This window comes from Mastigoproctus giganteus, chromosome 2, assembly GCF_048544385.1.
Source record: "Mastigoproctus giganteus isolate SK-2022 chromosome 2, ASM4854438v1, whole genome shotgun sequence".
NCBI lineage: Eukaryota > Metazoa > Arthropoda > Arachnida > Uropygi > Thelyphonidae > Mastigoproctus > Mastigoproctus giganteus.
Window position 1 is genome coordinate 255,813,161 of NC_143576.1, and position 15,832 is coordinate 255,828,992.

The 15,832-nt window shown below is 36.6% G+C and overlaps 1 protein-coding gene across 3 annotated transcripts in view; it reads right to left on the minus strand.

Moving 5' to 3' along the window:
* Positions 1-774: 774 nt before the first annotated feature.
* Positions 775-15,832, minus strand: part of Br140 (bromodomain-containing protein 140) — a 507,858-nt gene continuing 492,800 nt past the window's right edge. For all 3 annotated transcript variants that reach the window (XM_090369105.1, XM_090369103.1, XM_090369102.1), the window contains exon 22: positions 775-1,004. In XM_090369105.1, coding sequence (XP_090225231.1) covers positions 812-1,004 — 193 coding nt within the window. In that variant the 3' untranslated portion in view covers positions 775-811. The remainder of the gene's footprint in view (positions 1,005-15,832) is intronic.

The window sequence follows — 15,832 nt, forward strand, 5'->3', positions numbered from 1 at the left end:
TTCCTCTCTCTCACTTGCTTGTTCTCAATATATGTATATGCATTTAAACTTGCCAAAATATAGTTAAGTGTTCAATACAGCAAGAGTCAACTATGTTAAATCGTGTAAATTTTAAGTCTTTTATAGAAGAAGACCCGAAGCTTTATAAAAATTTTTACATAAATACAAAATTTATTTTATCAGTGATAAATGCATTCAATGCTTCGATGGGTTTCACAAGATGAATTTTAAAAAAGTTATAAAATGTGCAGTGCATACTTCAAAATAAGTCTGTGGTGTGTGTGGTCTATAAAGGAAACTTTTTAGAAAAACAAGCAGTACCCAACCTCATGTAAAAATACCTTAAACAACAGTTCCTATTTCAAAAACTGATATTTAACATTTTGGTAATAATAAGTCTATTTTTTTTTTTTTTTTTTGTTCTTTTTATCTTTTTTCATCATGGTTCAGACATGGCACCAAACAAGTAACCAATAAAACTGATTCTTGGATGGAGCAGAGGCTTTTAGTTTCTTCTGTCAAACTACCTCTTTAACAGTTTGAAGTACCACATAGTGGTAGTAGATGCAACCAAATGGCATATGTTGTAATAGTTTATGTTATCACTAAATACAGTGCACACAGCGAGAATGAGAAATTTCAGAATGCATGATTATGAACATTTTATCCCCAATGATTCAAGAGTCAAATCTGTTAAGTGTAAGCATTCAGATCCAAATAAATTCTTTACAGTTTCTTTTTACTTTAATATCACCAAATGCTGGATCGGTCATAAATATGATCTATTTCTCTTCTGGTAGAATATATAAACTCAGACTTCATTGCTCGATTCACCAGAGAGTCCCGTTGATTCTCCAGTCACTCTACAGCGATGTAAAATTGCATTCTCAAATGCTTTTTTTACTGCTTTTCTTTCTGCAGGCTTTTTGGATTCTACAAGTCTGGCTTTGTCCAAAGCAGAATCCACTCCTAGGGGTTCAAGCTTGTTCCGTGGCAACCACTGCCTAGAGCATGAGGAGACAGAAATGACTGTTAGTTATTCTTAGAATGCAACATCACTAACTTTTATCACAATGTTATAATATGTATAATATAAATGCAATGTTATTATGATTATAAATGCATTTATGATAATAAATGCTAAAGAGCCCAGAGATATGTCATGTTTATGCTAATGAAGAAAATGTAATTTTGTGTTTTAGATTTTAAACATTAATTTCAGTAGTCTAAACCAGTGTTTCCCAAACTTTATCACTCTATCTTTGTTTCCCAAACTTTATCATTGGAGTGAATGGATACTGTACATTCTATATTCAAGGTATACCTATAATGATTGCCACTGAACTAAATGGAGTTTCCATTTAGTCCTCTTAATTTTGATGCATAGCTTAAAGAAGCTCAAAACAGTTTTGGAAAACACTGGTCTAAACAACATAAAAATCATTTATCTTTTATTACAAAAAATAAATAAAACAGAATGTATTACAATTAAAATGGATGCAGTAAAGATAAAAACGGGTGTAATGAGAATGGTGACAGAAAGACATTTAAAAGAGAAAATCTAGAAGCATATGGAAAAGATATCTGGAAGTATGTATACGTTTTATAAATCTGGAGAAGGCTTTTGGTCAGGTAGACTGGATCAGCTTCAGTTTAGTGTTTCTCAGTACTTAAAAATGTAATCATTCACAGGAATATGATAAAGAGATTCTGTTTCTTTAAGGCTCTCCACCCACCAGGGAGTCCTACTAAGGAATGTCCACTAATGAACTAGCAGGTAGCGTGTATGCAAAGTGGGATGTCAGAGTTACCTAGCTACTATATCCATACATCAACAGGTCTTGATCCCAATCCCAAGACCAAAGGGAAGGAGACCAATTCGAGTATAACTGACCCTAGCAAGTAGAAATATAGCATTTCGCTGACAGTTCTAGCAAGTAGAACTGTCAGCCAAATGATCCAGATCATGTCAACTAAGGATCTCTTGCCTTCGCTGAAGCAGGGACTGAAGTAGTGCATTAAAGCTGGGCCCTTCAACCATCAAGTTATCCCTTTCCAGCAAAGTCCATGGGTCATAGCAGCATGGCAACCATGCCAGATTCTAACTGTTCTGTTATTTGGTTTTTAGGAGCATTAGCAACTAAGGCCATATTGCTCCGGGATATGCGGTGGTCATTTCCTGACCTTTCCGCATCCTCCGTATTTGGTGGTGACGGGCTCGAACCCCGGTCTAATCGAGAAGAGTGTGCTATGCACTGCTGCTCCTTCCCACCTGGCTACAGAGGTGCCCAGATTCTAATGATGGAGAGCTAGATTCTATAGACTGAGTTTCCAGCAGAAGTATCTGCTGTCCAGTTTTTCTACTAGGGATGTTAATGGATGGCTTCATATTATCTGTAAATTATTCTGCCTCAATCTCCTCTCCTTTCTGGCTGTGTTATGTATTATTGGAGAAGACATTCGAGAGCTGGTGTCTTCGCCAAGTTGATGTTATGGATGAACTGAATAAGTACTTTGCATCAATATTTACAGACAAAAGACCCTTCATGGTGAGGAGAAACTGTGCAAGTGATGCTTGTAAGCATGTAATTAGTGATACTGAAATTTCAGATTATTTATTACAAAACTTTCAAGAAAAAAGGTGTGTAATGCTCTTCGAGTTTGATGACATATACTCAGTAATTAATTTTTAGAGAGGCAGCAAGAGTGTATGGTCAGAGTGGAGGCAGCAGGAGAGATTCCTTTGCATTGGAGAAGTGTCACTGTGGTGCCAAAATATAAAGGCAGTTCTAATAGTGAAGTGAGTAACTACCAACCAATCAGTTTGATTTCAGTCATAGGGAAAACCTTGGAGGAAATGATCAAGATTGGAATACAGGGATCATTTAGAAATGGAATTCTGAAGGAAACACAACATGACTTCATAAAGGGAAAATCATTTTTACCAATCTGGTTAGCTATTCTGACAGTCACTTATGAGCATAGATCACTCATGACCAATGCAGGAAATAATTTCGTCATTGGTTACCTGGATTGTTATAGGCAATTCCAAAACTTAGGAGCCATAAATTCAAATTACAGGGGAAGAGGTTTATACTGGATTGCAGGAAGTTTTCTTTTAGTCATTTCAGTGAGTTGTTAATTACCGGAATACATTGCCTCCATGAGTGGTTGAAGCTGACAGCTTGGGGAAATTCAGAGGCCAACTGGATAGATACTTACTTGAGGAGGGAGTCAAACAGGTAGTTTATTTTACTTTATTTTATTTTATTTATTATTATTATTTTTTTTGTTGGCTAGTGCAGTGAAAGCCTCAGGCTTTCTTGCACCATATGGCTAATATAATACCACTCAAAAGTTTTAACTAAAATAATAAAAAAGAATTCCATATTATATTGTTTTAAAAATTTAAAAGTAAATTTGTATTAAACCATTGATTTAACATACTATGGGGAGGAGGATAAGGCCAGTCTGCTAATATTGATTTTATTACAATATTATGAAAAAAGTGCTGAGTATTTAAAAAAATATATTAAATGTTGTAATTCACTTACCAGTTTGGTGGAGTACAAGAGTTTGAAAACTTGTATATTGCATAGTTCTGGAGGCTAAGGTGACACTAATTAATGTCTGACATGCTTGGTAGACTAATGGATGGCAACAGTAAGGAAAATTCTGTTAGCTGGTGCATTTTGTAAATGCTTGAAGATGCTTGCAAGTTTTAGCTTAAGGATTTTATTATGCTACCTCTGAATACCAATCTTCCTGAGAGATCTTAGATGGTAATAACGAGGCTCAGAGTCTGAGGAAAAATCAACGAAGTTTATAACTATATCAAAAGAATCTCTGATCTTTCGCAATTCTGGCCTGAAAACAGTACTGTAATGGGTAAACTCTAATGAGAGCGAAAAATTTTGTCTCTCTCTCTCTCTCTCTCTCTCTGTAGAAAATTTCACACACTATAGGAACTTTAAACACGAATTAGGAACAGGCAGTGTTTCAAAAACTAGTTACTTCAATGACCATAAAAGTGAATAGAAATGTTTCATGTAGTATTTCAGTTTATCTATGTGATTACCCAATATTGTGTCAATAAATGAAAGCAAAGCCAGCCCTCTAATCAGCTGAGAGATGTTTTTTGTTAAAAATATTTTAACTGATGGTAAATACCATCAGACTGAAGTATTAACATTGTTACAGGGTACCCTATGGATGAAAATCATGGTTCAGTGGACACCATTAAAGCAAGTGTGTGCTGTACTTTACTTAAAATGTTCAGTAAGAAGGGTCTGGTTCATTTTCTTCATCGATTCCTCTTCCACAATGTCCTCTGTACAAGTAGCGAAACTACAATTTCTTGCTGTTCCCTGTTATCCCACCTCATGGTGGCAGATCTCATAGTATAGTAGTAATTTCACCAATGTCAGTAGGACTTTAATTTTATTTCTACTTGCAAATATACACATTAATTCCTCCTTTTACATCGTCACCATCTGTTCTGCCCTCTTGTTATTACTGTATTTATATCTGCGAAACTACCTTTGCATCAATTACATTTCAATCTGCCAATTTAAAATTTCAAAATACTGCATGGGGGGATTGCAAGAAAAAAGGAGTTTCAAGGATTTTTTTCAATCACCGAAGAGCAGTAGTTTCTCTATTCCATTCATGATGCTATCCAAAAAGAGTTAAAAATTCTTTACACTACTGCCAATACAAGAATGCCTTTCAACATAACGTTTTATCAGATCAGACAAACACTTGTAAAACAAACTGTTTTGTTGGCATTGAATTAATCCTTGTGGCCATGGCCATAATCTTTAGAATTTCAGGTGAATTTCTGTGCCATTCATTACAGACCTCATCACAAACATTTGAACTTTCTCCACAAATGTTCTGAAAAATGATATCTTGTCTTTTTTTTTTTTTTATTTAGAAAAATCAAGTTTTTCAGTCTTTCCACGAATAAGCATGCTGTTTAAAGGAATTTCTTTTGTTTTCTAAGGGATTGGGATTGGATAATATGTTCTTAACTTATCTAGCAAATAAGGATGCAGTTTGCCTGCTTCCCAACTGCATCCTTATTTGCTAGATAAGTTAAGAACATATTACAACTTTCCCCATCAATTACAGACTTTTTCTTCTTCTTCCCATTTCTACAGCTCGAATAGTTTTAACCTTAGCTACAATTGACAAGCTTTAGTTTTATCTCTGGTGCCATCTGGCACAATGCTGAAACTTCCACTAAAATGTAATGTCTACTTTGAAAGTAAAACTGAAACCAAAACAGGCCAATTCACATAACAAAATCATACCATGTGAAAGGTAAATTAATAAAACTAATAATTTTATTAGTTTGCCTTCTTCTGTACACATGTACAGTAACTTTTATATCTTTATGTAACACTCGAAAACTTCTGAGGTAGTTCATTCTAAATGAGCAGAATTGCTGCAGCTGTAGTGCATGCTATGTCAGACTTACCGAGATTACATGATTTTGTAATCATGTAATCTCGGTAAGTCTATGGAGTTTGGAGTTTTTGACAGGAAACTGCTGGAATTTGAAGATAATGAGGAATTCAACATATCGAGAGTATGTTGTACATTGATATCATATTCTGATTTCTTATGTTAAAATTTTGATATAATTGATATAAAAATTTATGTAACTATAATTAAAAAAGAATAAAAAACAACAACAACAACAACAGCAACAAAAAAAAACACTGTTGTAACTCTTGGACACCTTTTATATTATTTAAGTATCAAGTAATTTTTATTATTAGGTACAGCCAGTCCTCGTATAACGCAATAGTTGTGTTCCTAGAAACTCTTGTGCAATGCAAAATCACGCAATATAAATAACAGACCCTATGGGAAAAATATGGTTAGGTGCTGACCACCCAAGTTTGAACACACATTTGTAACCAAATCATTACCAAACACAATAAATAATCATAATGAAATACGTATTTTATTACGATCATCATGCAATAAAATCATACCTGCCTCCGTCATCTTCTGACCTCTGGCCCACCTGGGTTTCCCCAGTGGGAAACCCAGGTGGGCCAGAGGTCAGAAGATGACGGAGGCCGGTATGATTTTGGCCATAAACACTAGTATGAGGTTGCTACAAATTTTCCCCAGTAAGAATTTTTGACCCAGTCCACCTCTGTCTATCGATATTACTTTTCTTTTTCTCTCTGAATCTGTAGTGTCTTCACCAGGACTCTTCCTTTTCACACCTTTTTAAGTATTTTACTCATTTTTAGGGAATAAAGCACAATTACAAAACGAGGAGGCACGCTTGATACACATAAATAACTGAATAAACTGAAAAATAACTGAATACAACTGAATAAACAACACCATAAAGGCAAAAAAAATATTATCACCTCACTAGTGCACATTTTACTAAAGCACATTTCTGGAGGTCACTAACAATAAAACCATAAAACAATAAAAACAATTTCCAGTTGCATTCCTGCCAGTGGAATCTGTTATAAACAGGTAGGTTTTAAACTCGATCTAATTGCATTTGCAATAATACCGATAGCTGGAATTGTGTGGGTTTTACGTTATTATGGTGAAAAGTGTTTCCCCTTCACTGATATAAAAAACATAAATACATTTTCAGAATCTTCTCTTCATTCCTATCCTGTTGCGTTCAGTTGGGGTGATTCTGCGTTTGACTGACATTTCTTGTAAATACAAAGGCAAATTGTGCATAAGGGAATTTGGTTTGTGTTATATATGATATCATTCCCCTGTTTATAAATTGTGTATGATCGAATTCGTGTAGTGAAAACGTGTTATACAAGGACTAACTGTATTTTTAGTAAGCACTACAAATTGGTGACTACTTTTTTCAGAAATATCTACTGATTTCAACAGCAGTTCAACTTTAATGGTTGCCATAATACCTACTAGTTATCCATTGTTGTAACTATCACAGCAAAGGATCCAAAGATTGAATCTACTATCAATATGTAGGAAAGAATTGAAATACAGTAGAACCTCTTAAAGGCAAAGCAACTAAGCAAACCGTTAGCCATAATTATGAGAGCATCCTTGGACTCAGGGGAGGTTCCTACGGACTGGAGATGTGCAAATGTATCCCCAATCCACAAAGGGGGATCGAAGGGTGACACGAGTAATTAAAGACCAGTTAGTTTAACTTCTGTTCCGGGTAAAATAATGGAGTCACTGGTTAAAGATGCATTCCAGGATCATCTAGACAAGTCTCTGCAGCAATAATTCAGACACAGCATGGGTTTGTTAAGGGAAAGTCTTGTCTGACAAATCTGATTGGTTATTATGATGTGATTACAAAGGAACTGGATGCAAAAAAATTATTTTGATATCATATATTTGGATTTCAGGAAAGCTTTTGACAATGTTAAGCATGGAAGACTATTGTACAAATTGGAGCAGAATGGTATTAAGGGTAAGTTGCTACAATGGATAAAAGGATGGTTAAGTGGGAGAAGACAGAGGGTGGTAATCAATGGGTGCTGCTCTTCGTGGACTAATGTTATTAGTGGAGTCCCACAGGGTTCGGTGTTGGGTCCACTGTTGTTTTGTATATTTATCAATGATATTGATGAAGGTATATCAGGCTTAGTGTCGAAGTTTGCAGATGATACAATGGGTGGCAGGGTTGTTAATGGCAGTATGTTACTGCAACAGGATCTAGATAATTTGGGCAGATGGGCTAAGAAGTGGCAACTGAAGTTTAACCTTGACAAATGCAAAGTACTGCATATGGGTAGAAGTAACCCGAGAGAAAAGTACCAACTGTGTGGTACTACACTTAAGGTGGTAGAAAATGAAAAAGACCTGGGAGTAATTGTGCAGTCAGATATGAAGTTTTCTGAGCAATGCAGACAGGCTGCGAGGGCAGGTCATGGGGTTTTGTCAATGATATATAGGAATTTTGCTAGCAAGGAAAAGGAGGTGATTGTCCCTCTGTATAAGGCAATGGTCAGGCCACACCTTGAGTACTGCGTACAGGTCTGGAGGCCTCATTTTAGGAAGGATGTAGATTTGATTGAGCGCATACAGAGAAGGGCCACAAGATTGGTGAGGGGAATGAAGGGTCCTCTTACCAAGAGAGGCTCAAGTTCTGCAAATTGCAGTGGCTGGAGACTAGGCACCTGCGCAGTGATCGGATTGAGGTGTATAAGGCCTTGAATGGGTTGAGCACGCTGAATTCTGATGGGATCCTTCCACTTGTTCAGATTACGAACCTAAGGGGGCATAAATTCAAATTAAGAAATAGATGTGCGGAAATTTGCCTTTAGCCAGCGGGTGGTTAATTGCTGGAACAAATTTCCATCTGTCATTGTGGAAGTTGATAGGTTAAATAAATTTAAGGAAGAACTGGACAGGCATTTGGAGGGAATGGTGTGATTTTTTTTTTTTTTTTTTGGCTGATGCTGCATAAGCTCATACACTTGCTTCCTTGCATCACATGCCACTACTACTACTACTACTACAAAGTTCAAGAGGCCCAAATTTTCATGTGTTCTGTAATAATGAGTAATGAGGCCTACCTTGTTACTTATTTTTATTATTAATTTAGTAAAAGCTAGTTTATAGTAAAAATTAATAATAAAAATAATAAATAAAAAGAATAATAACAAAAGCTTGCCTAACAATAATAAGAATAATATACATTTAATTTAGATTTTCTTTTATTTATAATAGAAAATCTACATTCTATCTATCTCAATCTAAATCTCTCTCTCTCTATCTTAGTTTGGTATAATTAAAATATAGTATAAATGTATGTAATTAGTATCACAAGCTAGTAAAAGAAAATTTACAGTCTTAAATATTGAAGGAAACATACAAACCAATTAAATCTTTAATAAATTTTTCTAATTTAAAAGAATAGATTCAGTTTTATTTTCAGTTTTCATCATATATTCATTCTTAACTATAGCACATGAACATTACCACACAGATGTTTCGTTATCAATGGCCAAGACATTCTCTATTATACAGGGTGTCTCAAAAATATGGTACAAACATTTAGGGGAGGTAGGTAACATCTAAAGGAATGTGAAAAGCATAGTAACCCATAACCGGAAACGTCATGGGAAAGTAGTAGCAGAGGCACAAGAAGCAGAAATGACACAAGACAGTAATTAGTGGCAAACATTTATTGGACATAATAGTAACAATGGAGTACGAGATGGATGCATTTCATGATGTTACAACAGATGCTCGTAGGTTCCACCATGAGACGTGATGCAAGCGCAACACCGACACGCATGGATTGGCGGATACGGTCGAACACACCTGGAGTTTCTTTGACAGTAGCAGCAGCGCAGATGAGTCTTGCCACGAGATCCATTTCCATCTCCACAGGCGATTCATACACGATATATTTGAGATTTGAGGCCCCCCCCCCACAGAAAGAAATCAAGACTCGATAAATCAGGTGAGTGTGGGGGCCAGGCAACGGGTCCACAATGGCCAATCCATCGAAGCCCAAAACGCCTGTTCAAATGGTCACGAACATACCTTCCATAATGGGCAGGCGCCCCGTCATGTTGAAACCAAATGTTGCATCTCACATTTGCTGGAACATCGTCAAGTAACGCTGATAGAACTTGTTCAAGAAAGATCCGATATTTAGTAGAGTTTATGCGGGATGGTAACAGGTATGGGCCGACTAAGCAGTCACCGACCATACCTGCCCACACATTTATTGTGAAGCGATGTTGTGCCGCACGGGGGCGCACACCGCGTGGGTTGTCGTGAGCCCCACACGAGCATTGTGCTGATTGAATAAGCCTTCCCGAGTGAAATAAGCCTCATCCGTTAACAAAACATAGGCTGGAAAATTCAAGTCTTGAACACTTTCTTGGAGAAACCACTGCACAAAAGCCACATGTGCAGGATGATCTTGGGGGAGCAGTAACTGAACCCTTTGGAGATGAAAGGGGTGTAAGGAATCGTCATGCTAGACACACTGTACACTGCAACGAGACACTCCTAAGGCAGAAACAATGGCACGTGTGCTGGTAGTAGGATTATTCTGGACGGCATTCAACACACTTTCTTCCATGGCGGGAGTTCGCGTTGAACATGGTCTGCCCACACTACTCCTGTTACCTCTAAATAACCCATAATCGCACAAATTTTGATGCACACGCACAAACAAACAGTGGTCCGGTACATGTCTGTCTGGGAAGCATTCTCCATAAATTCATTGAGCGGCTTGTCCATTGTCCTCTGCTAATCCATACACTAGGTGCATGTCTACCGACTTACAGTGACGTTTCCGGTTATGGGTTCCTATGCGATTCACATTCCTTTAGATGTTACCTACCTCCCCTAAACGTTTGTACCAATATTTTTGAGACACCCTGTATTCGATGCATTTTGTGCATCTTTTTTTGAAGTAGAATGTGTGCATCTTCATTTTCATCACTGGTGCTCAGCAGTTCATCATCCACCTTAACAAATTTCTCAAATTCTCCAACAAGACCACGGCTGCTTCTAAGCTTTCAATTGCTCAACATCAAGCATTTCTATTGGCACCTGATAACATTAGCACCTCAGAGTGTTTCTTTGTTTACTTAATTTTCATCATTACAAGACTCCCCTTGAACAACAGGTGTTTTGTTTGAGAGCAAATTATAAAATATATCTGTCTATCATTTGCCTTGTATTTTTCAAGAACAGACTGTAAACAGAACCAAGCTGTAGCTTTTTATTCCCCAAATGACCCAGCCTCACCACAAACATTTCACAAAACTAAGTTATTCATCTTAAACTTCTGGAACCAGCCACTGTACATTTGAAGTCACTAATTCTTGAAAATCTGTCCTAATATTGGAAAATTAGATGCACATAATTGTTGGTACTGCTCAAAAAGTTTTGTTTCAATCTCCTCATGTTTTGCACCACGAATAATTTTTTTTTATTACTGCTCCATGTGTTACATATTTCATCAAGCTTTTCTGATTTTTCAGTATTATAGACTCAGTAGATAAAGGGATGCTGCATTCCTTTGCAATGTCTGCTTTACTTCATTATATCCTATCTGTGTCCTATATATTTTCAGTTTAATTTCCGTGCTTTATTTTTTCTGTTTTTTTTAAAGTTTCATCACCATTAATATACACAAACTTTATATTAATTTAAAGGTACAACTCCAAAAAAGACATCCTTTAAAAATTGCACACAAAAAAGCAGAATATAACAAAAGACTCTTTTAACCCAGAATAAACAACTGTAACCAAACTTAATAATGTTTTTCTTATAGCATTTATGTTATAGTTACCACAAACTGGCTTTGTTTACATAAAATTAAATTCTATTAAGTCAGTAAGTTTTCAAGAAAATGCAGAACTGGGTGATCAAATGCATACCGGTGGTGGGGGCAATAATAAGACAACTGTGCTGAGCTTTGTATTAATCATACAAAATAACATTACTTCTAGCTGGGTAAATATGGACTTTGAATGACAAGTCTATGAATTTGTAATAAATGAATATGTTTATGTAAAGAGTTTACCTTTTGCAGGGATAATGATATGCATTTCGTATAAATGGAAATTTTGTATATTATAATTAGTAGTAGCAGAAAGTAATGCAAGCTTATACAGAGTTAGTAAAAAAAAAAAAAAAAAAACACCAGGGAATAATCTGTTTGTTTGTTTGTTTGTTTTGTTTTTAGGAGCGTTAGCAACTAAGGCCATACTGCTCCGGGGATATGCGGTGGTCATTCCCTGACCTTTCCGCATCCTCTGTATTTGGTGGTCATGGGCTCGAACCCCGGTCTAATCAAGAAGCGTGTGCTACGCACTGCTGCTCCTGCCCACCTGGCTACAGATGCACCTGAATAATGTGTGTAATAATTCCTTAAATTTATTCAAACTACTCACTTCCAACGACACCAGATGGTAATTTGTTCAAACAATCAGTCAATTACTCTGGCTGAAAGCAAATTTACACACATCTATCCTGCAACCATAGTTTTTGACGTGAGAACATCTTTGGCAGCGCCTACTAAATTTCAGACTGAAGTAAAATCAATCCATCACGATTTTGCGACACAGAAATTACATCGAAAGACGTCACTTCCAGTTTTTCGATTTGATTGACAAGCCAGAAATGATGATTTTGTGACAGGAAAATGATGTTGTAAAATCGTAACAGAATAGTGAATTCTAAGGGGACAAAAGAGGTGCCAATGACGTCAAATGATGTTATTTCCGGTTCGGTGATTTGATTGACAAACCGGAAATGTCAATTTTGTGACGCTATTTCCATGTTGCAAAATCATGTGTCAACATGATTTTGTCGATTTGAAGCACCATTCATATGACAAGACATGAATGGTACTACGCATCAACACACCTGTCGTTTAACAGGCATTATTTTCTTGTAACACATTGTGAGTTTGAAGCCTGATGCTCCCCAAAGCCTCGCTAGCGGAGACAGACACTAACTTGTCGATCATTGCAATGGCATCTTCTTTGTTCTTGCCCAAAGGATCTTTGGGAGCATTATTTAGCCACAGTGAAATATGCTCATGTGGACTACCATGATTTTGAAATTCTGTGCGTTTGAAAAAGTTGACAATGTAACGTTGACCAAACGGGTTATAACGTTTTGAGTGAAAAATGTTCATAATCACATCCAGAATCTTCTTGAAGTATATTGCACAAGTTACAGCATCTTTGTTCACTAGCATCACCTTCTGCATGAAGTCAATGTTGCTCGCATCATCCTACTAATATCGCATCGCTTATTCTGTAGCTTGTACAATAGCTGAAGCAAGCCTGGCCAACTGATTTCATTGGCACTCAGTCAAAACAATTGTAGGTTTACCAAGCTGTCTAATCATGCTGAATAGATTGCGCTTATGATGAGCCCAGTAGTAGGTCGAGTTTGGAATTGTCTTTAGGAAGGCCAAATTGTTTTTGATACAGTTGTTAATGTATTCTTTGGGGTGAACTTACTCGTGGGTCAGTTTTGTATCTTTACCAAAGAATTTGAAAACCACTCTCAAATAATCTCATTCTCAATCTCATTACCTTCATTGCTATGTAAAGAAGATGATATGGAGTAACGCTGCATTGGTCAGATCATCAGATGCCATCTAGCTTGTTGCCATCATGAACGAAGTCACACGTAAATACTCTCTGAAAGTTCTGAATTGTTCAAGATAAATGCTGGGAAAGGACAGTTCCTCTGTGTGCTTGTCAAACAGTTATCTCTGTGGTACGTTAGTTTCTCCTGAGGCGATTCTAAGATTGTTATCATTGCTCCACAACAACATTTGGTGTTTTGGGTGATGAGACTTTCCTCGATTGGAACCGCTTTGCTTATGTCATCTTTAGCCAAATTAATTTCCATGTGACTGCCATCAAAGGATGACTTATCTATCATGATTTGACACAATCAATAGAGAGATGTGTCGACTAAATATCGAAGCCACACTTTAACATTCACTTTCTTACTAACCTGATCAAACAGCTGGAATTGTGTATTTTCTTGAGTTTTATATGCATATGGACAATACGACATTCTGGGCCAAGAGATCAATGTACCTATTTCAGTCAATCTCCCTTGGCAAGTGATGAACCATCATGTTGACTGAAACAGGCACATTGATCACTTGGCCCAGGCCATATTGTATGTATGTATGCAAGTCTCATGCATCTTATTTGCATGAGCAGTAAGCAAGGAGAAATAAGCCTCTCTGTCACTAAATCCAACTTTGTAAATGCAATGGAACTTAAGTGAACCCTCTGCAGCTATTACACACAAGGATATCTCGTTGATGTCAACATCAGGAAATGCAGTGTGTATCAATGGTGCATCTTTAGCAGTTGGTTTCTTTGTGTCATTTTTGAACCATAGATGATCGCAAATGTGGCATACAGAACAAAAATCATTTTTCATAAATATCCTTTCAAAACTCTTGATGCACATTCTTATATAAATAGTAGTCGGTGTAAGGAAAAGGAGCTTTATCATTTAAACTCATCTGCTCTGCAATTGGGGAAATGTTCCATTGTACATAATTAATACTCACTTCGGGTACATTATTGTTATATGGAACAGCATTGCCAGTTGAAGGCAATGCTGCTCCATACAACAATAACAACACTTAGCAGTATTGCTGTGAAGTCCAACACTTGATTTTCTGTTTGTCTTTTATTATTTTCGCTACCTCCATCTTTATTTTATTAGGTAGGCTTGATCCCTACTCTTGACAATGTTCTGCATTTGACTTCGGCATCGTTGAACACAAAGGCTATAGTGGTGTGGCATTGAGTTCCTTTCAGTGCTCAGAAAATTATTGATGTGAAAACATCTATAGCGGCACCTAACAATGGAAGATAATGAAAATGCGGATTGCAACAATACAAATACAGTAAACCCTCACTAATCCAGATTAATTGGAGGGAGAGGTCATCCAGATTAAGCGATAACTTGGATTAGTGAAGCAAAAGATAGCCCTAAAAGACAAAAAAATTAGAACACAAATAAATGGAAAATTTATTGTAGTGCTGATGAAAATAAATAAAAAAATATCACTGCACAGCCTGTATTTAAAAACTATAAAAAGACAATACATTTATTCATTGATAGATGGATAAATGTATAAAAATTTGGTGGTGTTGGCATCACATGCCAACGCCACTTAATTGTTGCTGTAAATACCACTTAAATACAGCTTCGTCCAGCAACACTTCTTTTGGCTTTTTTTTATGCCTTTCTAGCTGATACGCTGCTTTTATCTGCCCACATTGAATTTTAAAGCAAATGCCTTTATAGGTTATTTTTGTTTTTTAATATCTGAACAGTCAGTTGGCCATACCAAATTCTTCAGCAATTCCCCCCCCCCCAGGAACCCCATTTTCAAGTTGTTCTATCACTTTGAGCTTATTAATGGTAGTTAAAGTAACATGTTTTCTTTTTATTCCACTTTTCAATTCTTTAGAACCCATAATTATATAAAATTTGTTAACTTATGTACATATATATATGTATAAAGAAGCAAGCAAATGAAGCGACATAAGCAATAACATCTGGTCGACTCACAGTCAACAATGATACTGAACAACACACAAGACGTAATGTATGTTCTATCTCTCTCTCTCTGCACAATCAATTAGCGTGCAGTCAGAGTGACTCGTCTGCCTTCTTAAATCCAGTGTCTCTTTCAAAGTTTCAATAATTTCAATAACTGTGAACAGAATTTTTCATGTTTTGATCCGGATTAACTGTAACTGGATTAGCAAGAGTTTACTGTACTTATATTGTTGCAATCATACTATTCAACAAATGGCTACAATCAAATGGGCAATTAGGCTATTAGCTTGGATTTCACTAACCTCTTCCAGATGTTGATTTGGTAGAGTAAGTAGTGGGCATTTCCATGAAACATTACATCGTTCATACATATAATAATATTTCAGACTGAAGTATGATGCTAATGTTACAGGCACCTCCGTAGCCAGGTGGGAAGGAGCAGCGGTGCGTAGCACACGCTTCTTGATTAGACCAGGGTTTGAGCTCGTCACCACCAAATACTGAGGATGCGGAAAGGTCAAGGGAATGACCACCGCATATTGCCGGAGCAATATGGCCTTAGTTGCTAATGCTCCTAAAAACCAAATAACAAACAGCTAATGTTACTAACATTGATTTGGTAGAGTAAGTAGTGGGTGTGGGCATAAAACGTTACATCGTTCATAACTTTGGTTCTAGCTGTTTGATTTTAAAATGGTACTGATTTTTGTCAAAGATGTTTTCACATAAAACATCTTTTGTGTGTACAGGGTCCACACAGTTTTTT